The sequence below is a fragment of the Tauraco erythrolophus genome, chromosome 23 (assembly GCF_009769465.1).
Source record: "Tauraco erythrolophus isolate bTauEry1 chromosome 23, bTauEry1.pri, whole genome shotgun sequence".
NCBI lineage: Eukaryota > Metazoa > Chordata > Aves > Musophagiformes > Musophagidae > Tauraco > Tauraco erythrolophus.
Window position 1 is genome coordinate 3972493 of NC_141487.1, and position 24454 is coordinate 3996946.

Below are 24454 nucleotides of genomic sequence, written 5' to 3' on the forward strand. Positions count from 1 at the left end.
CGTTACACAGAACCATCTAACCAGGGTCACTTGCCATTCTGAAATCCTGCAGTGTGCCCCCTTATTTTGTTTTCAACTCTGACAATGGATGAAACTGTGCTTCCAGAAACTTGCTGTTTGCATTAATAGCAATTGTAGATCAATTGGTTAGAGGGAAAGTGTTGCCCAGCTCCTCTCGCTCCCCCATGCAGACACTGTCTGGAGCCACTTTGTACCTCCTCCCACTGCCTGCCTTCCCACAGAGCTGCGATACTACAGCTCCCTCCAAGAGCCTGCAGCATTCCTAGTCCATCCACTCCATCTCTGTCTGCCGCTCCCTGTCATTGACTGAGGCCTCATGCACTGAACACAAGCCTGGTTTTTAGTAATTGCTGTTCCCAGAACTCAGCATGCTGAAGGGGGTGGAAAGGAGATAAACATCAGAGTTCAACATCCAGACAAACACAGCAGAGCACACACAATAAATACATCCGCCCCCAAATGCAAATACCTCAGAAGAGATTCCTTCCCCAGGGCTCCGAGCAGAGCAGGCTCAGACAGGAGAGCAGCATGATGAGGTGAGTGCAGTTGCAGGGACCTCCCCAGCTCCTCTGGCCACTTGGCTTTGTGCAGGCCGTGGAAGGCGAGAGTGTGATTCTCATCTTGTTTAGTAGCTGTGAGTACAGCCTGACTCTGCTGGTACCTCCTCGTTTCTTTCGTTGTCAGCTGAGAAGGTGCTGGGCATCCCGATTTCACTGAGATATCTTGTGATTTGGTACCAAGACTGGCAACTTGGGTGTGTGGCTTTTGGGGTATGATCTGAGTTAATTTTCACTCTTTCTCTGTTAATCTCCGTTCCTTTGACACAGGCTTTTAGTCTTGCTAGCTATGCTTTACAGTGGAATGAGCAGCAGCATTGTGCTGCAGAAAATGTATGGGAGAATCACGTCCCCCAGCTTCCCAAATGTCTACCCAAATCACAAGGAGAGAATCTGGAATATTACTGTCCCCAAGGGATATTCTGTCCGCATCTACTTCACCCATTTCAACCTGGAGCTGTCCTACCTGTGTGAATACGATTATGTGAAGGTATGTGTAGGACAGGATGATGTGTTAGAAGCTGTGTGTATGTGATCCTGGACACATGCAGGACCAACCTAACTGCTGTAAGCACTTGCTTCTAGTCTGCTAGTAAAGTTCAGGCTCAGCTGATTTCTAAACGATGTGTTTATTGAGGCCCACGGGACCAGGAAGCAGAACTGGTTGTCATGTCGGAACATTTGAAACTCGAGTTGATTGAGCTCAGAAAATTCTGATGTTCCCCTCTCGCGGAGCAAAAGGTTTGAAATTTTGCCCAAAACAACATCTGAGCTTCATTTTGCTGAAGTTAGAGTGTGTGTTTTAAATTAAGAAGCAGAGCTTTACAGAGAGTATAATGGGAGACTGCGAAAGCGCAGGCGATAGTCTAAACAAGATACTGTCGGCTTGTCCACACGCGCACTTGCAACACTCGCTGTCTGTGTTTGCTGCTAAGTGAGAAACAACCTCAGGAAAAGAAACAAAGATACTGTCTTCTGGAAGTGTTTGGGTGGTGAGTGGTGTCCCTGAAAGGCTTGGACTCGGCGTGCTCGCGTGTGCTCTGGTCTGCACGGCCCTGTGGCCGGTTTGGGGCCGTGCTACCTCTGCCCTCATTTTGCTCTTTGCACGGACCTGATGCACGTTCAAGAGGGAGCTGTACATACAGGAGTATGCAAAACCAGTACAAAATCAGGAGTGCTTTCTAATCTGATGGAAAGAAATCAGGCAGCCTTCTTCCCATTTAGGAAGACCTCATTTCCATGGTTTTATATGGCAGGTCGCTCCCATTCCCCAAATCCGTGTTGTTCTTCATGTAATTTCCTGTGGGCAGGACAAAGTACTCATTTCTAGTAGGTCTCTAGTACACAGTTCTGTCACTACTGTGTACAGCATGAACCCCATGTACCAGAGCATTTCTCTTGTATTAAAAACACAAGATAAATGAAGAGCTGGAGCTGTAATACGTGAATCATAGAGCAAGTGAGTCAGTAGTTTAGAGAGACCTTTTGCTGTACATTTGAATTTGTCAGTATATGAAACCTTCTACTCGGGTTGTCTTTGACTTTACCAAGATCTGATTGTTACTGAGAGTGCCAAATTAACAAAAGCATTATAAACAAAGCATGGTGCTGATAGCCCAGGCTGGCATCACAGCTTTATGTGGGCCTCTGAGAGCAAAATGAGGGACAAAATTATGGGTTTAAGTCACAGAGAATAGGGGAAACCTTCTCTTATACGTCCCTGGTTCTGGACTGACCTCCCAAAGCACCTTTTGAGAGCATCCAGGCCTCCTTTCTCACACCATTAAACATACACTTTCCGAGCCATGACAGCAGGTTGGGAAGAGCAAAGCTCTGTGCTCATCTGGTAGCTTTGTCTGCCCATTTTGCAGCTGAGCTCTGATGGAAGGACCTTGGCTACGCTGTGTGGAAAGGATAGTACAGACACTGAGGAGGCTCCGGGCAACAAGACATATGTCTCCGTTGACAACCACCTCATGGTAGTGTTTCGGTCTGATTACTCCAATGAGAAACCATTCACAGGCTTTGAAGCCTTTTATGCTGCTGAAGGTAAGAGACCAGCCCCTCCTGTAGATGGGAGAGACACAGCCATGGTGGGATTGGTGCTTCCCTGCGCTCTCATAGACAGTGGCTGCTGGTGTGAGGTGGGAGAAGGTGGTACCGTTGTACCGAGGCAGATGCAAAAGGGCACAGCAACCAAAGGCAAGCAAGCCAGCCTCACAAAACAGCGAGTGGCTCAGATGAAGACAAAATCTTGTTGAAGGGTGTTGGTTGCCTAATTCTGTGCTTCGCCCATTAGATATCGATGAGTGCAAACAGCTGTTTGATGGTGAACCCCTCTGCAATCATCACTGTCACAACTACGTGGGGGGCTACTATTGCAGCTGTCGGATTGGCTACACGCTGCATGAAAACAAGAGGACATGCACAGGTGAGCTCGTGCTAGATCAGGAGATACTACTGTGACTACAACATCCACTTAAATCCAGTCCCGACACTAGCATCAAGATGAAAGCTGTGTTTTTTTTGTTGTTGTTTTCAGTATTCCCTATGTTCCTGGTCAGCTGGAAGAAGAACGTACAGGGCTTAGTCAGGGCTGTGAGCAGAGGCTCTGGTTTGCAGAGTGGCTGTGGGCTAATTGGTGCCCTTGGCGACAGCAATATTGTATCACAGTAAAATGATGCCCTGACAGTTGGTTTGGTTGCTCCTTAGGCAGCATCCACCTGTGTTCAGCTTTAGACAGATTGAATGGAGAGGCAAGAAACTGGTCTTACACTGCCCACTGCAGACACATCCAGTTTTCGTGGCTGTCAGTGCAGCCAGCCTTGCAAAACTGGATATGTCTTGCTCCCTGGATACTGAGATATGGGATATTCTGGACCCGAGTTAGTAGATGTGTTGGAAAAACAAACAATTGCATTGCAAAGGCTAATGGAGAAATAGTTTTCTTACTCTCTGGAAGGACACAGACCAAGAAGCAGCATGGCCCTCATATTGCTGGCACCAGATGCAATGATCCACTCATTAAATGGGAGACAAAGCCAAAAGGGCCTACAGCATGAGATTTGCCCAGCTGACTTCTGCCTGGCTCTGCTTCTCCGTGTACAAAAGGGAAAGCTTATGTGTCATCAGGCAGCAAAGTGTCTGTCTGGATCAGCACAGGGATCGGCGCCTCAGGATTCACCTTGCAGTGAAATGTGCCTACACGTGGTGTCACATGCATCCTCTGGGGGTGCAGCTTTGCCCACCTGGAGCTGAATCCTGTCTGGAAAGAACCAGCACCCGTACTGCTCACTAAATATTGTCATAGGTGGGAAGGTAGTTTCTTTTTGCTCCCCAGTGCTGAAATGCAGAATTGGATCTAACTTCCAGTGCTTACGGCTGCCTTGGCATTTAGCTTCCCGACTCCATCCTATTGCAAACTCCCTCCAGCCGTGACTGCCTGGGTCTGATTCAAGATTCAGACTCGTCCTATCTCCAGTGTATTGGAACAGACCTACTCATTCAACCTCCCTTTCCTAAAGCAAAGGCTTTTAGCACAAGTATTTGGATTTACTTACGCTACAAAGCGTGCACCTGGTTTTCCTGTGAAGGTGCAAAAGGAATAGCTGTGAACTAGCAGCTTTGCCTTGACCATTCCTGTGTGCAAACTTGTGCCCCCCTCCTCAAACGTATTGCTGGCAGAGGGAGCTTATCAGCAGTATTGAAGGGCTGGGCTGCCATGGTGGGTGGAGACGTGTGCGTTGGGAATTACGATGGTGCAGCCAACGTGCTGGAACCCGTTCACATTTCAGAGGCCTTTAGGTACAAGTGCTGAAGCTACTTCAGCCACTGGACTGGGCTGCAATGCAAAGGTCTCTCATCGCCTTCAGAAGATGAGGGCAAAAGCTGCCCCTCTGGTTTTTGGACTCCTGTCTGAGCAGGCTGATGTTGACAGGTTCTTTTTTTTTCTCCTTTATTTTCCAGCGTGAGATAATTAAGCTTCTCCTCGCTTAGGCAGAGATGGAGACAGATGTGCTGGGAAGAGCTGGTTTGCCCTCCCTCCTGACCTGCCTGTTGCAGTCTGCCTGAGGGCTGCAGGTTTCTCCTGCTCGGTTGTATGTCTTGGTTCTTTGCCTTTCAGACCTGCCTCCTGCACGTAATAAAGAGGCTGTTCCTTGTTGAAAGCTGGTGGCAGCCTCTGGGGCTTTCATTTTCTTGCATTTCCCATGTGTCTCTGTGAAAGAAGGTAGGTAAGGCAGGAGCTGGTAAGGGAGAAGCCATTGTGAAAGGTCCCTGAGCATCACAGCTACCTGAAAACTCCTGAATTTGTTGTCCAGCTCGTTGCTTGACCTTCCATAGTTCTTAAACTGCAGCAACACCAGAACCACACATTTGTTCCCTAATGTTCCTTTTAGATGTGCTCTCGTCTGCACCCAGACTTGTAGATTGAAACTAAGCATATTGAGAGCCCATTCACTCTTTGGAAAAGTTTGAGGGTTTTTTTTTAATCGAAATTTTGTGACTTTGGCCACATCTTCTGTAGGGAATTTCAGCTTGTGACTGAAATATGTTCTGGTGAGCATAACCTCAGAGCTCGAGGAGTTTGGTAAAGTAATATTAATGTCACCAGGGCAGCTTAGGTGTCTTGCCTTCATACAGGGCAAGGCAACAATGCCCTCCCACGATAGATGCAACACAAGGGATGCTGTTCTTTGGTGCAGTTGCTTGTGATGTGGATTGATACTGTCTCAGTCCTTCACAGTGCCTCTCACTGCTGCACGTTAATATGCATTTATCGTCCTTTAGACTGTACCCTCTTTGGGCTGGGACCACCTTCTTGAAAGATGGTGGGGAAATGCCATGCTCAGTACTTGTCAGTGACTGTAGCTCCTCAGCTCTGTGGAGGAAACATGATGATTATTGCAAGAGGTTAACAAGTCAGAGCAGAGCAACTGAAGGTGAACTGCTGAAGATAAAACAAGGCTTTGTTTAAAAAGCTCAAGGGATTAAGGAGCATTAGTTGATTAGCATTTCCTTATTTCTGCGATTTAGCAGGAGTTGCTTTTAATGGTAATTTATGAGGCTCAGTTTCTCCAATGCCATCTCTACTCTTTAGTGCTTGAAGTAAACAGGGGAGGAACCCTTTTCCAAGTGAGCATGGGAGGGACAGAGAGTCTTTTCGATGGGACACCTGACTCAGTGCAAGTCACTGCATTTGCAGACTTCGGTGTTATCTTGGGCAAGTCACTTGATACCAGCTTTGAAAGTCCATCTGCAAAATGAGAGGTAACATCACTGCCTTGGCTTACTGGGAAGATGCTTAGTAAGTGTTGTAGAAGGTGGACGCTGCAGAGAACTGGTCTGAGGGTAGCGTGGCTGTGCATGCAGTTACCAAGGCTTACTTCTGCTGTGTTTAATCTTGTTCAGAAGCGGTTTCATGGTCACAGTGAATTGTGATCAAAGCAGCTTGATATTTTGTCATGGCTTGGTGATACAATCTATGACCCACCTTTCACTGGAGACCTAATGAGCCAATGATAATGGACTTGCAAGTTTTGAGGAGGTCGTTTTTCAGAGTTCAAGCCTCTGGCAAACAGCTCACTGTGATTCTAATAAAATTATGGCCTAAGCATAATTGAGCACTCTCTGGACAGCTCTAAAGTTTGCACTGAGAAGTCTAATGACAGCATTTCTCCTGGCAGATGTTAAATTATTTGATCCTTTTTGTACTGGCTGGTTTATGACTTCCTTACTTGCAGACTTATGGGAAAAAATACTGCCCTTACAAAGGGAGCTCCCAGCGGCCACATCCAGGAGATATTAGGTGAAAAGTAAGGTCCAATCTAAGCCTTTTCATCTTCAAGCTGCAAATTCCCTTGGAGTAGCAGAGTATCTTCTGTTAGGTCAGCTAGTTTTGGCTACTCATGTGAGCACAAGTGAAGAGAGTTTATTGGTGATGACTCACATTTTTCCAAACTGACTCACATTTTTCCAAACTGTATTATGAAAATCTCACATCAAAATGAGGAAACTGAGTTTAAAGGAGGCAGAGGTAATGAAGCATGAAGAACTATTAGTCTCTTTCTCCTTCATTAGTCCTTCAAAACAAGGTGACAGCCACTTTTCTGAATGAGTAGGGTATTAACGGGGCACTGTTCTTGTTTGTACTGTAACAGTGTATGGGGTCCCAGCTCTGTGCAGAGGTGTGGTGCTGGTTTTTGCTATGTGAACACAGAGCAGTCACTGGCCTGAAGAGCCTCTCAACCAGCACCTGGGCATCTCAGAGCAGTTCTGGAATATGCATTGCTAGAATGGATGTGGGCTAAGAATCCCTCGAGCCCAGTCTCCTGCCTTTGATACCGGCCAGCATCTTATGCTTCACTGGAAGACACAGATCAGTAAGTGATTTTAAAGTTATCCTCCCTGCCATAGATCCTGTGTTGTCTGTGTTCTGCTTAGCTTAAGCTGAACTTACAGCACTAGCGTATAAAAGTTTGCCTTAAATTTCACATGACAGTGTGTTGCACGGATTAATTACATGCTGTTTCTTCATCCTGGTTTTGTATCAGATTTGTGGGTTTTAGCCTTTAATTTCACTGTGTGTCCCTTCACCCTTTTATTACCAGCGAAAGTAAGCAGCCTCCATAAACAGTAGTGTTTGGTTGTATGCAGTGTTTTTCTGTCTCTACGTGTGTGTCCATATGTGTGTGTGTGTGCACATGTGTGTTACCACACTGTGGGCTTTTCTCCACCGTTTCTCTCTTACATGTTTTTATGCTGAGCTTTAGTCTAATAACATTCCTTTAAACATACTTTAAGGAAAGAAGATGACATGATCATTATAGTAAATAGGAGATAAGGTGTTGCAGCTCTGAGGTTCTTGTAAGAGAGAATTTAACCTTACCAAGCTGAGTATCCCTTCCTTCCATGGTAGATCCTATTACCTACAAAAAAAATGATTTTGTAGGTAACAGGAAAGGATTCTGATGCAGAACTAGCAGAAGATTTGAGATTTCAGTAGGGAGGTCGGAGTGCAAAGATAGTACTCATTATATTGTGGCTTATATGCTCAGGGTAGGACTTCATACTGAGTCTTTTTTCACACTCAAGGATTTTCATATTTTCATTTCTATCTCTTCCTGTAATTGCCTCCAAACTACTCTTGTAGGGGCTGTAGAGCTGGGACAGACATTAGCAGCATGAGGAAATTTCAGTTTTTAAGACAAGCAGATTTTTTTACACTTACGTGGCTGTGAGCAGTTTACTGCTAAAGCTGCATATCAAGTAGGTTTTGTGTTTTGAGCTATTTCTTAGCCTGGGCTTGCAGCAGGTGGAAGGAAGCATTGTAGTGGGACCTTGCAGCCTGGGGAGAGGAAGTGAACTCGCTGTCACTGGCAGTGTTTTGAGCAGCACCTGCAGCAGCTCGGGAGAGTGTGCTAGAAAACATGCTTTATTCTTGCATTGCCATCAAATGCTTCTGTAGTTTGAGGTGTAATCAGTGAATTACAGAAACCTGCATTTAGGTAGGAAGAGTGAGGTAATAACAATTAGGGAAAAAACCCACTTCCTGATAATCCTCTGCAAGTACAGCATAAAAGGCAAGGATGTAATTCCCATCGTAGCTTAACTGATGTCTGCTGGTGCAAAGCACTGTGCTGTTAGGCAAGATTCCAGGCAGCGAGAACGTCCAGCTGAAGTAGTCAAGCTTTCTCTGCTTCTTTGGACCCAGGGAGGTATTTCAAACAGGATTTAAAAATTAGGAGAGCGCTCCGTTTGAACGGAATAGGCATTTCTAGGTATTTATTAACTGTTTTACTCTGTGTATTTGTCAGCTGTATTTGAAAATCTAGGACAATGAACTCAGAGTAGGGCACCCAGAGATGCTCAGTCACTGTGATGATGGATAGGTTTATGTCAAATAAAAGCAGCTGCTCATAAATTTGTGGGAAGATGGACAGAGAAAGATTGTTCTGAAATTAGAACTTGTGCTAAAAGAAACGCTTAGTACCCAAGTGCATCATTACTCGTGTTGTGGTGTTGCAGTTGTGCTAAGAGCCACGCGAAAAAGATCATCCTTTCACCGATTCCTACTTTCCTTTCCAAACAAAGGCTTGCATCCGAATACTTCCTGTAGCAGCAAGTAGGGCTGTTGCATAGGTATAGGGTGGAAGCAGGTTTCATTCTCTGAAGTAGAAGGAGCTTAGGATCTTGGCTAATGAAATCTGTGGTTAGTTAAGGGACAGCAATATTCGTCTTCTCATTCACAACTTGGTCCCCTGTCATTAAAATGACGACCTTAAGCTGTATGCTCTGCTTTCGATGAGGATCTGTAATTAATGACTGGATAATAGCATTTTTGTTGGTGGAGGTTAGGATGGTGTGTTTGAGGATACGATCCAAAGTCGAACAATTTCCCTCTTAAAACTAAATTCAGTGTCGCAGCGGTGCAAAAATATGCCGGTGTTATCAGCGGGTCCAGCATTCCTCGTCAATTAGAGGATTGCTCATACAGCTTTTGAGGCACATCATAAAGCCTCTGCTCCCAGCTGATCAAAGCACCACTTCACAGTGATCAGATGCTGTCAACAAGCAGAGATCCTCGGGGCACTTGTGGCTGTTCCTTCTTGCTTCTCTTCAGCAGGGAGCGTTTGTGGCTCCGATTGTGTCGGCAAGGGGCACAGCTGGTTTTGCTCAGAGAATACAATTACATTCTAAATGTCTGGCAACAAAAGCACAAAAAGAAAGAGCTGCACTCAGAGGCTTCTGGAATTGAGGAGCTGATAGCTATCCCACCACCCTGCATACTCCGGTGCAGCAGAGGAGCTGCAAATTTAACACCTCGGAATGTTTCTGACAAGCTTCCAGCTGTCACATTTATTTCTGACCTCCGGCCCTGTGACTAAGCGGCGCTTTCCCGATTTCCTCCCCTGCACCACTTTTGAGGTAGGAGTGCTGGATAATGCTCATGCTTCGGTCCTGCCACGACAGAGGTAGAGACAGTTTTCTCCACAGTGGCATATGGTCCCTGGTGAAATGTGTGAGACCAGCTTCAGTTCACAGGTAGGTAGAGACGTGGCTCTGAAGCTTCCTGAAGGGGTAGAGTAGCGTGGAAAAAGATCCACTATCTGACCCAGTACGGCTGAACTGAGCTCATACAACTGTGATCATCATTTTCTGGTGGTTTTTATTTTTTTCTTTCCTAGCCCACTGTCAAAGTCAGGTTTTTACTGAAGGAACTGGAGAAATCACCAGCCCTGACCATCCAGCACCTTATCTCCCAGTGAGCTCCTGCAGCTACAGTGTCCAGGTAGAAGATGGCTTTGTGATCAGGGTGGAATTCATGGAGACCTTTGATGTGGAGACGCACCCAGAAGTGTTGTGCCTTTATGATGTCCGTAAGGTAAGACGAGAGTTATTGCATTTCATCACAGCTTTTGAGAGACAGGCCCAGTTCTTCTACTGCATTTTCTTCAGCCTGTGTTTCACCATGTTAACTTACAGTTTCATCTCCCTCTCTCTCTCCTTGTTCATTTCTTCCTCTTCTCCCTTCAGTTTTGTTGTGGTGTTTATTTCTTTTCAATACCTTCCTCTTCTGGGAAATTCACCGGGAACAAAAACAAGCACACATATGTGTGATGACTTGATAGATTTCATCACAACCTCTGCCCTTATCACAGATAAGGGTGCCAGGCGAGTCAGCTAAATCTTTTGCATTAATTTTGCTTATCTAGAAAATGGACCTAGTGGCTTCCCAGGAATTCCATAGCACTTAGGATGCTTGGAGAAAAGGCACTCTGTGAGTTACCAGAGTCACGAGCCATCATTCTAACCACCTCACTGGTTTGTTTGGGTTTTTTTTTTAACTTTGCAAGAAAGGACCATTCAAGTTCAGGGAATAATTGAATTAAAATCCATTTGTTCTTCCATAAGCCTTATGGGGGAAGGAGTAAAGAGAGTTTTTTTGCCTTCTCTCATTTTTTTCAGGTCAAAACACTCAAAAAACAATTTGACCCGTTCTGTGGAAAGACTTTGCCTGCGAAAATTGAGACACAGGCTAGTGTTGTGAATCCTGCTTTCAGAACTGATATCTCAGGAGCACATGCTGGGTGGAAGGTGAAATACATGGCAACAGGTAGGTGGGAGTCCTCTGTTGAGTTTGCAAGTCCAAACTATTCCCAGAACTTCATTGTGGAAAGGCCCGAATAGCGACCAAAAAATGGTGCTTTGAAACAATGGTTTCATGCCTAGTTTTCAGTAGCGTACCTGTTAACGTAGCTACTAAGTAGTTTACTTCTGAAGTAAAGTTTTTGGAGAACTCCACAATTCCAGCTGATCTTACAGTTCAACTCAGGTCCAGGCATATGATTTTATTTTAGGGAACGATTTTTCCAATTTGTCAGGAGTTACAAAGTGCGTGTTTAGGCAACAGACATACTGGGCTGGTCCTGTCGGTGTAGCCTGGCTCCGTGCAGGTTGCTGCGCATCTTTGATGTGAGAGCATCAGGGTCAGTCAGTCACAGTTCTGTCGTTTATTCTCAACAATTGTAGGTCCCTGTCCGTGTCAGTGAACAGAAAGGGCAGAGAAAGGGTCGGTTTTCCCCTAAGATCCTTTAGCAGTAACCAATGAATTCTCTCTTGAGCGGGATATTCTGTTTTCTGATCGTCTGCAGGTTGGCCATGTCCCGGTCCTGAAGCACCACCCCATGGTCACATCGCACCAGTGCAGCGTTGTGGATGACCAGTATGCTCTCTCTTGTGACATCAGGTGTGTGCTACTTGAAGTAGGTGACCCGTGGCGCTGTCAGCCCTATTGGACTTAATTTCTCGGGGATTAAACGTGTAGGTGCTTTTTCTCATGAACAGTTTCAGTTGCTCACATACTGCGATGATGAGGTGTATTCAGTGCACTGAATTTGTTAGTTGTCCTTTCTCTGTACCCCCCCGAAATAATTATGTTTCTGATATGCCTGTGTGTCTGTATGCCCATGCTGATGCTCTTTGAACACTGCTGCTTAGAGATTTGCTTCTAATTATGTTGGTAGAAAAGAATGATTTTATGAGACATTTCACAAGATCAGTGTAGCGAGAATTTTTAATGTTCTTTCATTAGTGACTGTGTCTCTCCAGGGAAGTTAAAACTGGAATACTTGGTCATTCCTGCTGAATGCTGCGTTTCAGACTTAGTTCTAAATAACATCCTGCTTCCCAGTAGGCAGTTTCAGAAGATGCTCCAGTCTGTGTATTCTTTCAGGAAAATTTTAAATGACAGTTAGGTGATTGTGTTTCAGGAAGGCACAGGCTTACTCAACGGTTATTTTATAATCTGATTTGATAGTTTACTGTTTACACATTTACTTTTTACTGGTTTTGTAGAAACCCAGAGTAATGGAACTGAGGTGAGGGTTAGTGTGGAACTGCAAACAGTAGGGTGCGTGTGTATGGAAACAGATCAATGAAAGCTGCATTCCGTGTTGTCCTGGAAGTGCAGTGACCAGCACGGTGTGCCGTGGTTGCTGGGGACGAGGCAGGTGTGAGGGGTGGAACTGCTACACAGCAAAGGCACAGGAGCATCTGGATTCTGGAAAGGGGTAACTCCCCTTCACGCTCGCAGCCATGCTCTGTGGCCTTTGACAGCACCCACATTTAGATACACATGATGATGGCACAGGAATTATTTACCTTTTACCACCCTGAAAGTACATTCAGTACATTCAGTAAAGACATTTTAAGCAAATAAAAATCTAGTTACTGTTTTTCCCTTATGAATGAGCAAATAAATGTGTAACCGATGTTGCTTTTCTGTAATTAACCCCGTTTGATGTGGAATTAATTTGACCTTTTATTTCTCTTCATGCTTCTTGGAGAATTAAAATGATGTGAAGTCTTTTGTAGAGGAATATCAAAAGGATCAAATCCATGGCAAAGTGCATCAGTAAGTCAGCATTTGAAAATGTCTGTGTAAATATTTATATTTAAAACATTGGTTTGGTAAAGACAATGATGGAAGCTGCAGTATGAGAAACTTTTTTTTTTTTTTGCCTGGTAACTATTCCGTTTCTTGGCAAAGTGCGTTTTGTATTTGTAAGTTGGAAGATGTTTCAATTTCTGCCATTCTTTAAAATCTCTAACAAGCACTGATGGTTATTTAAAAAAGTAAAAAAAAGCGTTTGTTTTTTTTTAAAAATAAGTGTGGTGGTGTCTTTTGAAATAGTGTACCATCTCCCAGCAGTTTTGTCACTAGCAAAAGCGTCATCATCATAAGAGAAAAACATAGTACCTGTACCCTTAGGGTACTGGTACAATTTGTCTTTAATTAGTCTGTATTCATTAATAATACGTGTCGGTTTCCTGCATACAATGGTGTGCAGTGTGAGTCTTTCGTAGTCACAGCTCAGTCTGCTGGATGGGAGCGCAAGTTTTCTGAGGAACGCACAGAATTTACCAAAACCTTTCCAGCTCGCAGTGGTGTTATTACTGTCCACCCGCCCAGCTGTGAGCACAGAACCGTCACCAGTATTTCTGTTACCTCGAGTAAAGAGGCCTGGTACCATTCCCTGAAGATCACAGCGGAATCCTGCCTATTATGTTGACTTTTTCAGTGTGCTACCTTTTTTTTTTTTTTTTTTTAATATATTTTTGCACTGCTTTAGTTGTAGACTGTGGTCAGCCTGCAGACGTGGACAGCAGTGCTGTTACATCCGTTCCAGGGCCTAAGACCACCTACAACACTGAAATTCCATACCAGGGTGAAGTACCCTTCTGCACCATGGAGGCTAATAATAACGGTGGGTCCTGACCGTCAGATTCAGGGTGGTTCTTGGTTCCGATGGTGTGCAGAGTGAGTACCCCTGGTGCCTGGGAAGGCCAGCAGAACCTTTTGGAAACACAATACAAAGGCTGTTAACTTTGGGAAGTACTCTTTGCATTTTTAATGGCATGTACCTAAGCAGACTGAAAGGTGCTCTGGTAGACTTAATTTAGTAGCAGTTGGAGCTTAACACGTTGTTGTCACTCCCCAGTTAGTGCAGTTTATTAGCATTAAATCCTGCAAATAGCCCGAGAGGCGTAAGTGATGTAGGGTCACCTTCTCATGAGTCTGCAGTAGACTCAAAGGAGACCTAAAAGACAATGTCCAGCACTGCCTGCAGAATGTCCCTTCTGTGGTGCTTTCAGCTGTTCTCTTCACTTGTTATTTTTGTTGTCTCTGTGAGATGCAGGTAAATACATATGCAGTGATGATGATGGATACTGGAAAAACTCCGAAGGAGCAATAACCCCTCCCGTCTGTGAACCAGGTAAGGAGTGAATGTACAAACCAGCTGGAATGAGCAGTTCCTGTTATTGACAGGCTCTTGGCCAGTGCTGACTGTTGTTGGTCCATGGTCAGGCTGTTACAGAGACAGCAAGGCAGATGGTACGTGGTTCCATATGGAAGGACACAGTCTGCTTTGAAGCGATGCACATAGGTGCACCTGAGCTGGGACTGGAGAATGTTTCCAGTAACGGAGGGGCCAAGCTCCATTGTGTAATGCTGCTCCTAAATACCAGCCTGCAATGGGGCTGTCAACCAGTTACCCAGCAGAGCTGTTGCGTTGTTCGTGTGGAGGCACGTAGCAGGTGTAATAGCGTGGCTCGCTTGGCTTTTCCTTTAGGACCTTGAAGCTGAGGAGGCAGAACCACCCCCTTGTTGAATGTTGGTTTTAAAAATCAGTGTTACTCTGGTGTTTGAAACGCAAGTGCTGCAGTTGCTGTTTATCAGGGAGGAACAGTAACGAAACTGAGAAGGTTGTAGCTCCCCGGTGTGACCGGCACTCCCTGGAGTTACTGACACTGACCTGCCAAATGTTGGCTGTTTGAACATTCTGTGGTCATGCCGGAGGCTCCCTGTTGCCGCTAACATTGCAGATTAATGCCAGAAACTGTTCGGTTCCCCTGGAAGAGAGTGAAAAGCTGAACCCTTGGTTTATTCCAGCTCTCTTTTGGAGGGTGCTGTTTCGTTACAACTCCATTGTTGCTGTTAAATTGCTTGGCGTTGTTTCTGACAGGAAAATTGAACCGCGCTCCAGAAGTATCTGAGGGAAAAAAGCCACCGAGTGCCCTTATTGCAGGGTACGGGGCTGCGGATTTTTTAAAATGCTTGCACTGCTCAGTTAGTTACCCTGAACAATTACTCGAGATTCAAGACCGAGTTTTGGGAGAAACATCTTACTGTGTAAAAGTGTAATTGTTCCTCTTGTCTTTTAGATCAGAATATCCATATATTCCAATTACCTTAATTTACATTCAGAACAAATACACTTATTTCTCTGTGCCCCAATCCCTAAGCAAAACTGTCTCTCTTGATTACAGAACTTTTCCAGAGGATGTAATACCGACTAATGAAAATGGTACTCTAAATCAAATATTCATTTGCAAGCAATTTTACCATTCCAAAACAATCTAGGAATTCCATTTAGAATCATTAACTTAATTTAATCCATACAAGTGTAATAATTCAGCGTCCAGATCTCAACATGTTCAACATTTATTGCTGCATTCATTGTTTTGTAGTTCATGGAATGCAGAGAAGTGGAACTGTGGAGCAAGGCAAGCCAAGCCTGGAGAATTTCCCTGGCCAGTGATGTTAATTCCAGAGCGGGGAGGATTAGGAGGTGGTTCCCTTTTGTGTGACAGCTGGATTGTAACAGCTGCTGATGTTGTATTTGATCAAAGAAACCCCTCAGCTTTGAGGATTAAATTGGGCATTTTGAACAAACACGTGTTTTGCTATGAAGAAGCCCAGGGAAGAAAAAAATTGTATTCATGAAGGTTATAAAAATGATGTTGTCACCTTTGACAGTGATACTGCATGTGTTAGACTGGAGCATAAAGACCCAATTAGTACCAGTATCGCACCCGTGTGTTTACCAGGAGAACACGTTTCAAATGAGAGCAAACGATGGGGGGCTGTGTTGGGCGGGGGGAGCACTGAGCCCAGGAGCTTTTCCGTGCCACTGCTGCATGCTGGGTGGGTGTCATCAGCAGGAAGAAGGCACGGGCGCAGACATGAGCAACCATTTAGTGGAAACCCCTTCTGGTAAGAAAAGGGGCTGTGTGGTGGGGCCCAAGGGTGCCCCAGGGGTGCCCCAGGGGCTCCGGCCAGCACACGGTTTATCGTGGGTGTTGTGTCCTGGGGCTCAGCCTGTGCTCTTGTGGGGCAATATGGCAGCTGTGAGAGTCACCACCTACAGCCCTGCCTTGAAAGCCTTAAGTAACCCTTAAGACTTTTATTTGTAATTCCTACCAGCTATTACTTAGATTAATAGCTAGAGTATTACTTCAGCACTAAATCCTTAATGTTTCTTAGGCTTCACAGTTCTGTTAAGGTTTTTTGAGTATCCAAACACAATCTGTTTTCTGTCCTAGCAGCTTGTTACAAGCCCTTTAGATTTACAAAACTGCCAAACCTGAAGAAGGCATTCCTCTGTACTTCATAAAGTTTATTTTGTTTTCTTTTCAGTAGTGCTGTGGATTCTTGCAAGGCTGCAGCTTTTGAATGAACGCATGCAGAGCGCCAGGTACCTCACCCCGCTCCCTCTCTGTGGTGGTAGGTGGTGAATCCAGCAGTTCCAGCTGTGCTGTTTGGGGGCAGTGGCACCTCTGCAGGCACCTGCTGGACACAACACAGGGACAGCTGTGCAGCCCCTCCCCCAAGGAACTTGCTGTTGTCAGCTGCAAAAACTTGTGGTTTTCTGAAGAATGAGCTTTCACGTTCAGATTTGTAATTTCAATACGCATTCAGCTGACAGCAGATTCTCAGAACTAATTGGAAGCAATGGTATAAAAAACTGTTTCGACTACAATATACATCCCCTCAGTTACATAAACTTCCTCTTTTTTGCATCTTGCTTCTTTCATTAGTATTTCACTTATTCTAGAATAACGTAACTGAAATCTCTTTTAAAACAAACACTCCAAACACTTCAGTATGTTTTCAGCAGTTTATTTACTCACTTATAAACACTAGAATAGGCACAGCAGTTAGAAAATACTACTAAAACTTGAAAAATAACTCCCAGATTTTCAAAGATTTTGTTTGAGGGTGAAGGAAGACTACAATTATTAGCAAAGACTACTCAGTGCCACCAACCAGCCTGTTAAAACCTAAACCTGGACAGTTTAAACAAAAGTAAAGCCATGCTAATTACAGAAACTTACCAGGAATTCCTTGCGGGGGGTCACAGTTAGTCTTTGGAGGTCCAAGAATACCATTTTTAAGTGTTACTCAACAGAAGTAGCTGGTAATAGTGCAAGTGCTAAAATGCAAAATTCACAGATGGTACAGAGTTTGGAGATTATTCTGACTTAGGTGCAGAAAAAAAAAAATCTAAGCAGCTTTTTGTAGTGGGGTACGAACAACAGAAGTGTGGGATTATTTTTCAGCCTGGGTGTTCAGAACCCCTTTTTGAACCTTTTAAGATATATGCAGTAATGAAGATATAAAAGCTAAATAGGTTCAAAACGGTGTAAGTGTCCCTATTCAGAACGTGCACAGTTACAGCATAGTAGTACGGCGTATTAAAAATACGCATCAAGCTTTAGTGGTTTTCAAGCACAAGTAGATTAAACAACTCCTGAAGCTCCTACCACCAGTGGAAATAATCTTCCACCATTTTCTGCTGTCGCTTCCTGCTCTTTGTTAAGCTGCCCCTTAGCTGACGCTTTTGCACTTGTAATAAACTGTTTTTCAGATTAAGACTGCTCTCAAAGTCTGTGTACATTTACTAATGCTTTGTTCAGCTTTAAAGTCTTTTCTGTGACTAGTTTTAAACACGAGCTTACAGCTTTCTTCAGGGCTGAAAGCATTGCAGAACCCTACTTCTTGTGAGTGGCCTGGTCTGAAAACATACATCCCCAAAGGAGATGCTGTGGACAGAAACACATCTTGAGAGGAAGTGTTTGTTTCCCCCGACCCACTTCTGATTAGGAACTCCTGCTCCCAAAAGACTAAGTAAGTAACGTTCCTTGGTACAGATGCAATGTGGAGGGAGCTGCTTACCATGGTAGGTGTGGACACCCAGACATGTGGGGACTGGATTTTAGATCTATACCTATCACTGAACAGAGCGAAAATACAGTGGATTAAAGTTGGGTGTCAAGTATCGATACGTGGTGAGTGGTGGCTCCGTTTGACTTGCCAACTTTTAGAGCATGCTTATCTGAAACAAACTGAATTACTGCAAAAAAGCTTTACAGAAGTTCATCTCAAAAGGGTAAAATTAATTAACTGCTATGAATTCTTTGCATTCAGGGCTGCAAAACAAAGACACATATTACTTAAATCAGTTTTATTTAAGAATTTCCTACAGTGACAAATCTTATAAAAAGCATCCAAACACAAAACTGCAGCAAACAGCATTCTTAAGGATATCTTACAGACAGTGGAGCTTCCACCCTGCAGAGGCACACTGAGCTGGCTGGTGAGCTCTGCTGCAAGAGCTACTGCAGAGCACACCACAAGCTCAGTGTTCTCCTCACAAACCCCATCATCTTCAGTTCACGTTACCACACTTACAGATCATTAACAGAAAAAAAACACACACCATACAGCATTCACAGCAGTTGACATAAGGGAAAAAAAATACAAATATTCATTTCACATAACACATTCAACTAATTGATTAACTAGGTATAAAACCCACTTAAAGTCTTCCACATATGGATGTCCTTTGAACGCAATAAACACTCGTACTTTATGTGCTACCATTGCTCTCCGCACACTCTCTCACCAAAGCCACAGGATTGAGAGACATCTCGCCAAGTAAAATAAAATCCCATAATGCACCACCAGGTCTCTGCATGCGCTCTCTCCTTTATCTCGCACATACCAGCCCTCTCATGCCTCGGCACCACCATCAATCCCACACAAGGTTTCAGAAGTTCAGACAGCCTTCTGGTTCCATCTCACAGCCTTGCGTTCACAGCGTTGATACGACTCCATGAAATAAAGAGTAGCGGATAAAAATGGAACACCCACCGTCTAAGACGCAGCATGTGCGGTGTGATGAAGTATTCTTGGATGAGAAAGCATGTAGACAGAAGTATTCCTAAGGCAGAATATTTACAGCACTGCTTTCAATGAAGTGCTTCTTCCATACACATTTGAAATGAGATGAACTGCGGAGATTAAATGAAGCCTTCATATCGTACTTTAGTATGGAGGGGAGACAGTGTTAAAAAAAACCACAAACGAAACAAAAATGACACCGTGGTCTCCAGCTGGGGCACTGGGAGATTCTTATGGTGGGATCAAATTAAAAACAAGAGGGAGAGAATGCTGTTTCTGACCAATGGTTTCCGTTTTGAACATGCAAAGAATTCAGGTAGCCAGGAAACAAGGGGTAAAGTACTACAGGAGAAACCTTTCCTATCGATCGTAGTGTTAGTTTACCTACGGGGCAAACAGCAGTCCACTTCCAAACACTCAATATTCCAACAAGATATGTAACAAAACTTAGAAAATTCCTTTTACCTTTCTTTTTCTTTTTTTTTTTTTTTTTTTAAAAAAGAAAAATGTCAAAAATACTGCTGAATATACTGCACACTGAACAAACTGATTTGGAAAATTTTAGCATATATGTAATTTACAGTATACTTACCAGGAGTTAGAAAAATTTGATTTCCCACCATAGAGTCAGTATCAGAGCCCACTGCGTCTACATTCCCCAGCCTGACGATTTGGAATCCATGCTTGAACCAAAGCCTCCGTTAAACCCGCTGCTGGAGCCCGCGTTGGAGGCCGAGCCCCAGCCTATCGCTGCCCCCGAGTTGGAGCCCCCGTAGGAGTTATTTCCTGAGCTAAAGCCCTGGTTCTGCTCCCGCTGCATGTTGCCTTGGGGCTGGTTGTTTCCCGAGGGCCCCGACTGGTTCTGCTGACTCGCCAGCATGCCCATCATTCCCCAGCTGCTCTGCAGGGCTGCCTGCGCCGCTGCCATCATGGCAGGGTTGATGCTAAAGGCACCAAAGTTCATGCCTCCGCCCATGTTACTGCCCTGGTTGTTACCCAGCCCTCCCCCACCTCCTCTGCTGTTGCCAAACCCCCCCTGATTCCCAAAGCCTCCTGGATTACCACCAAATCTTCCACCTCTCTCTAACTGCCTATTGCTACTGTGCTTAGGTTCAGCATTGGATATATGTACGCTGATTCCTTTAATGATCAAGTCCTCTCCACAAAGAGACTGGGCAACCTACAAGAAATAAGGTATTGATTAAATGTATGTTAGACTTCTTTTTTTTTAATGTTAGTACTACAAGACAAAAAAACCCCACATGATTCTGAGCAGATATTTAACCTGCAAAGGAAGCATATGCATATACTCAATCCCATTTGAAGTGCTTTATGTTCACATTCACTACTGCCCTAACTGCAGCGTAAAAATCTGTCTGTACAACAGCATCTGAGAAGTGTAACCTTAGACAATTCAATAAATCAAATTCTCAAGACATTGGACAAGTGTTCCATGCGTAGTTCCAGAAATAATGCTTCGTCAAGCTACTGAAACGTAGGCTGTCTAAATAGGCAGTTAAAAGCTTTCAAGGCGTACCTGATCATCTGCAAATGTAACAAAAGCAAAAGCTCGGAAGGGTTTAGGAATGAAGACATCTACCACTTCTCCATACTGGCCAAAGAACTGTCGGAGTTCATCTGCCGTCATGTCATCAGTGCAGCGCCCAACAAACACTTTTCTACTACGCAAAGGTTCGTCAGGACTTTGCTGGAGAGAAATGAATACAGGCGGAAAAAAAGAAGAAAAATAATCACAACTATCCTTGAGAAGTGAGTTACATTATGATAAAGGCCCCTTTTAACCTCGCCTGTTACAAGGCCTGAAGATCAAGTTTGAGATTGTAAGTTAAAGACTTAGAAGAAAAAAAAAAAGCAAAAAGTTCCGTTCACAACATGCCTGCACCTTGACAGAGGTGGAGAAGAGTCACAAGAAAGCAAAGAAGAGAGCAATACACAAGAACAGTGACAAGGCCACTGCAGAAGGACACTCTTTTTCTGGTAATAAGTGCGTATGTGCACACAGGTCATGGACAGAAGCTCCAGGGTCAGTTTTGCACTCAAAGACTCATTCCCATCTTCTCTAGGTTACTCCACCTACTTTTATTCTCCATTTATTCATGCAGCAGACAAGTTAAGCAGGTACTGCTGGACATTAAAACACATTACTTTCAGATTTCCATCTGTACTTAATTCCCCCACATAACAAGCTATTTTCCCAACACTCCTTGTTCGCTCACTCAGCTCCTCCCTATTTTCCTTCCTTGCTCTCACTTGTCCTGTCCAGTCACAGACTGAAAAGCCACATCCAAGAGTGGATTATTGACCTGCTCATCTGCTCACCTAATACAGCTGCTAAAGCAGCACACTTGGAGTGTTTGGTAAAACAAAACTAGCAATAAATCGGCGAGTACCTTTGAATTGGGAAGTTTGCAGTCACACCATCTTCCATCGATCATGTGCCGCTGAGACATTACTTTCACCTGAGTTTCATAATCCGTAAACCGAACAAAACCAAAACCTTTTGAGTGGCCAGTTTTAAGATCCTTCTTAACCTAAGACAAAAAAAAAGGCAGACTTTTATTTAAAAGTTTTGATTATCTCACTGTATACGCCTATCTTTTCTTACAAAAAATTACTGTAATATATAGTCAAAGCAGGGGCCTACAGATTACCACCATCAGCTTGCCTTGAGCCCCAGCATAACAAAAAATGGGATACAAATATTTTATAGTATTGTGGTGGCATAGCCAGAGCAGCTGTAGAAGCGATGGCACCACCAAAGGGGCGAACACGTGTAGCTGCACGCAGGAGGCATGCCAGTAACAAAAGGGAAGGAACAAGACAGGCGTTACCGGGATCTGGCGAGATCCACCTTACACCAGGATACAAATGTCACGCACAAAGACAGAAGAAAAGCATTTGTCTTCTGACTTCTGCTGTTCAAGAGCCCTCACACTTGGCCAGGCCATCTCGGCACGTTGGGCATCCACACTAACCAAGCAGCGCCGTGCCAGCTGTGCCCGCAGTACCACACGCACAGCTGGTGCAGGATACATGTGTCACAGACTAAGAGCCTGGTGCAGGCAGTGATAATACAGAAGTAACCACTAGTACGAAGTGTGCTGTTACTGAATTAATTTAGTAAAGTTCTTTTTGAGAGTTTTTCAGTCTTGTAAATGCTCTCATCATAGCAATCTATAATTCCTTAACACGTACACGTATATATAAAAACACATATTCAGCTGCAACAATTAGTAACAGCAATATAAATTAAAAAGCTCTTAAAAACACTCTGCCTATTAAGCTGATTTGCATGAATTACCACTCCCAAATATTCCTGACCATCTGTACCTACACAAGCCTGCAGCTACAAGGCTCATGGGACAAAAACGCAACCTTGGAACACAGCTTCAGATCTTGACTGAGTTCATACGGCTCTGTTTCTACTGGCTTTGTCAGAAGACTGATTTCTACCTAATGTCCCTCCTTACTGGGGCTGCAAAAGGATTTTACCTGCACCATCAGAACTTCTCCAAACGTACTGAAATATTCCTTTAAGTCTTGTTCAGTGGTTTTCCAGGGAAGACCCAAGACTATTAAATCCGAAGTCTTCTGTACTGCTCGTTTCACTTTCACAGCTGATGATGCATCTGTTTCATCCATTTTTCTCTTATTATCTGAATATAAAGAGGTACATTAGACATCATCCTCAACTCTGGAAATTGCTTCCACCGATTACAAACTTCATGGTATAAAATCACAGACCATGATGAGAAAAAGTACAGGCTACAGAAGAACACATGCCAGCTGCTGGGAGCTTATTATATTCCACATCCAACTGCCTTACAAGTGTAAGGAGAGAGAACAGACTACACTTAAATTCTCCTCCAAAATGCAGTTTGACTGAATTCTAGGTTAGTTTACTAATCCAGTAACATTCACAGTCCTACAAGGATGTGAAGAAGACAGGAATTTTTAACAAGAATATTTCATTAGCAAATTTACTCCCACTCACCCCCCACTTTTTTTTTTTTTCCTCTAGGGTGGGGGGAGGCAGAGCAGTCAGGCTCTTTTTTTCCTGAGGATTTGCTTTAAATGGTACCTCTGACTAAATCATGGCTTGAGGATACACATCTGAGTACACAGCGATCCCATCAGACCACAGGCTGTGACCCCTCCAAGGATAACGCAAGACTCTGTCATTAAACTGCTTGTATGGGTAGAGAGTTAAAAATCTTACTGCGCATCTGAAAACTCAGTGGGGTCAAACCTACTCTGCGGGACAGATCCATGAATAAAGCTGCTGAACTGAGAATCGGAGGGCTCAACAGTAAGACTATGGCCACGTCAAATCAGCAGTGACTCGCAGGGACCTCTTGACGGGGACAAAAAAGCCAAAGGAACGCAGACAAACCTTTGGGATAATTCACAACGTAGACGAGGTTTCCCCATCCGGCTTCGGGCGCGTGCAGAATGCCTTCCACCAGCCGGACGCCCCTCATGCACTGCGACACCGGGTTGCGGTAGCGCAGCCCGCACGCCCCGGGGAACTGCGCGGTGACGGTGGACAGCAGCACGGTGCCATCGTCCTCCGAGGGGATCTCGATGGGCTCGTCGTTCTCGTCCTCCGTCACCCGGATATACTCCGACATCTTTGCTGGGAGTTACTGAAGTAGAGGGGGAGAAGAGCAGGATAAGCCATCGCCTTCTCTCTGATTCACGGCGGGAGCCCATCTGTATTTATTACACAACGGGGTACACCCAAATGCATTATTCACCGACGCTACAGCGCAGGGCCCCGCCGTACCCACGGAGCAACACCTGGCCTGGGCCCGGAGCCGTCGGAGGGACCGACAGCTACGGTCGGAGGCACGGAGAGACGTCCCCGGGCCGCCGCGGCCTCCCCCCGCGGCACCAGGGCCGCTGACGCCTTCAGGGCAACAGCACTCCTCGCCTCCCGCCCGCGGGGCCCGCCACCGTCAGCGGCCTCAGCTCCAGCGGGCCCCGAGCGCGTCCGCCGCGCCGCGCTCACCGGCCAGGGAAGGGAGCGGCGTCTCCGGGAGAGCCTCGCCACCGCCGCCGCCAACCCCGCTGTCCTGCGCTGGCACCGCACAAAATGGCGGCCGCGGCCCCCCTCAGAGGCCGGGCCGGGCCGCGGGGCGGACCATCCCCAGCCGCAGGGAGCCGCTGCAGCGCAGCGCGTCCGGCTGCGGGGAGCGCGGTGGGCCCCGGCCGAGCTCCGGCGCCGCACCGGCCGCACCCAGCGGGAGCCGCAGGCTGTATTCCCGGGATGCGAGCGGCAGCAGCCGCAGCAGCCGGCGAAGGGACCGCTCCCTGCCCCGCTGCCCCCCCCCGGGCGGCGGCGCCGGTGGTACGGCCCTGCCCGCGCCTGCGCGGAGCGCGCGACGAGCGCGGGAGCTGCCGGGAAGGGGCAGCGGGGCGGTACCGACGCTGCGTGCCCGCGGCGCGGGCTCCGTGTCCTGGGGAGGGGGCGGGATTTCCGCCCCCGCCCGCCCCCCACGCACACACGTGTGGGGACGGGAGGTCCCATCCGCCTGCGGCCCCCCGTAACGCCGCCCCGCGGGCGGTTCCCGGTAAATGACGGCGATAACGGCAGAGCCCCAGACCCACGCTGCGGCCCCGCGGCCCCGACTGAGGCGGGTCTCGCAAACACCGTGCTGGCGTTGGGAACGGCGGCGCGCGCAGCCGCAGGCGGGGAAGGACCCGCTTTCCCGGTAGCGGCCGTCGCTCAAGGTAAACGCGGCAGTTCGTAAGAGACCCCACGGCCGTACCGGCGGCTTCGGGCGCCCGCGTGGGCGGCTCACGGAAGCTGGTCCGGTCCAGAGCT

The 24454-nt window shown here is 45.9% G+C and overlaps 2 protein-coding genes across 4 annotated transcripts; one reads left to right on the forward strand and one right to left on the reverse strand.

The window, feature by feature from the left end:
• Positions 1 to 549: 549 nt before the first annotated feature.
• MASP2 (MBL associated serine protease 2) lies at positions 550 to 15640 on the forward strand. The gene is given in 14 exon segments (XM_086625509.1): positions 550 to 557; positions 849 to 1068; positions 2450 to 2627; positions 2878 to 3009; positions 9764 to 9960; positions 10545 to 10692; positions 11231 to 11285; positions 11287 to 11341; positions 12425 to 12468; positions 12470 to 12492; positions 13211 to 13345; positions 13778 to 13862; positions 15111 to 15357; positions 15359 to 15640. Coding segments are annotated over 14 exon segments (1809 nt in total).
• An 886-nt stretch (positions 15641 to 16526) lies between these two features.
• Positions 16527 to 23721, reverse strand: TARDBP (TAR DNA binding protein). Of its 3 annotated transcripts, none has more exons than XR_015222825.1 (7): positions 23639 to 23721; positions 23021 to 23273; positions 22120 to 22283; positions 21018 to 21158; positions 20144 to 20314; positions 19199 to 19786; positions 16527 to 18716 (listed from the first exon to the last, which is right to left on the reverse strand). XR_015222825.1 is itself a non-coding variant. In XM_086625644.1 (6 exons), the coding sequence occupies exons 2-6, from the start codon at positions 23256 to 23258 to the stop codon at positions 19256 to 19258; spliced, it is 1245 nt and encodes a 414-aa protein (XP_086481770.1). In that variant the 5' UTR covers positions 23259 to 23273; positions 23639 to 23721; the 3' UTR covers positions 16527 to 19255. The 3 variants fall into 3 exon arrangements, 1 of the variants encoding a protein (XP_086481770.1); XR_015222824.1 differs by having other exon boundaries at positions 16527 to 16855; positions 17599 to 19786; XM_086625644.1 differs by having other exon boundaries at positions 16527 to 19786.
• Between the last annotated feature and the right edge of the window lie 733 nt (positions 23722 to 24454).

Bases quoted from the DNA above. Each gene is read 5' to 3' on its own strand.
- TARDBP (XM_086625644.1), bottom strand. From the start codon at position 23,258: ATGTCGGAGTATATCCGGGTGACGGAGGACGAGAACGACGAGCCCATC. The intron at 22,284-23,020 runs GTTTGTCTGCGT...CTTTATATTCAG, and splicing joins CGTTGTGAATTATCCCAAAG to ATAATAAGAGAAAAATGGAT. The intron at 21,159-22,119 runs GTAAAATCCTTT...TTTTTGTCTTAG, and splicing joins GAGAAGTTCTGATGGTGCAG to GTTAAGAAGGATCTTAAAAC.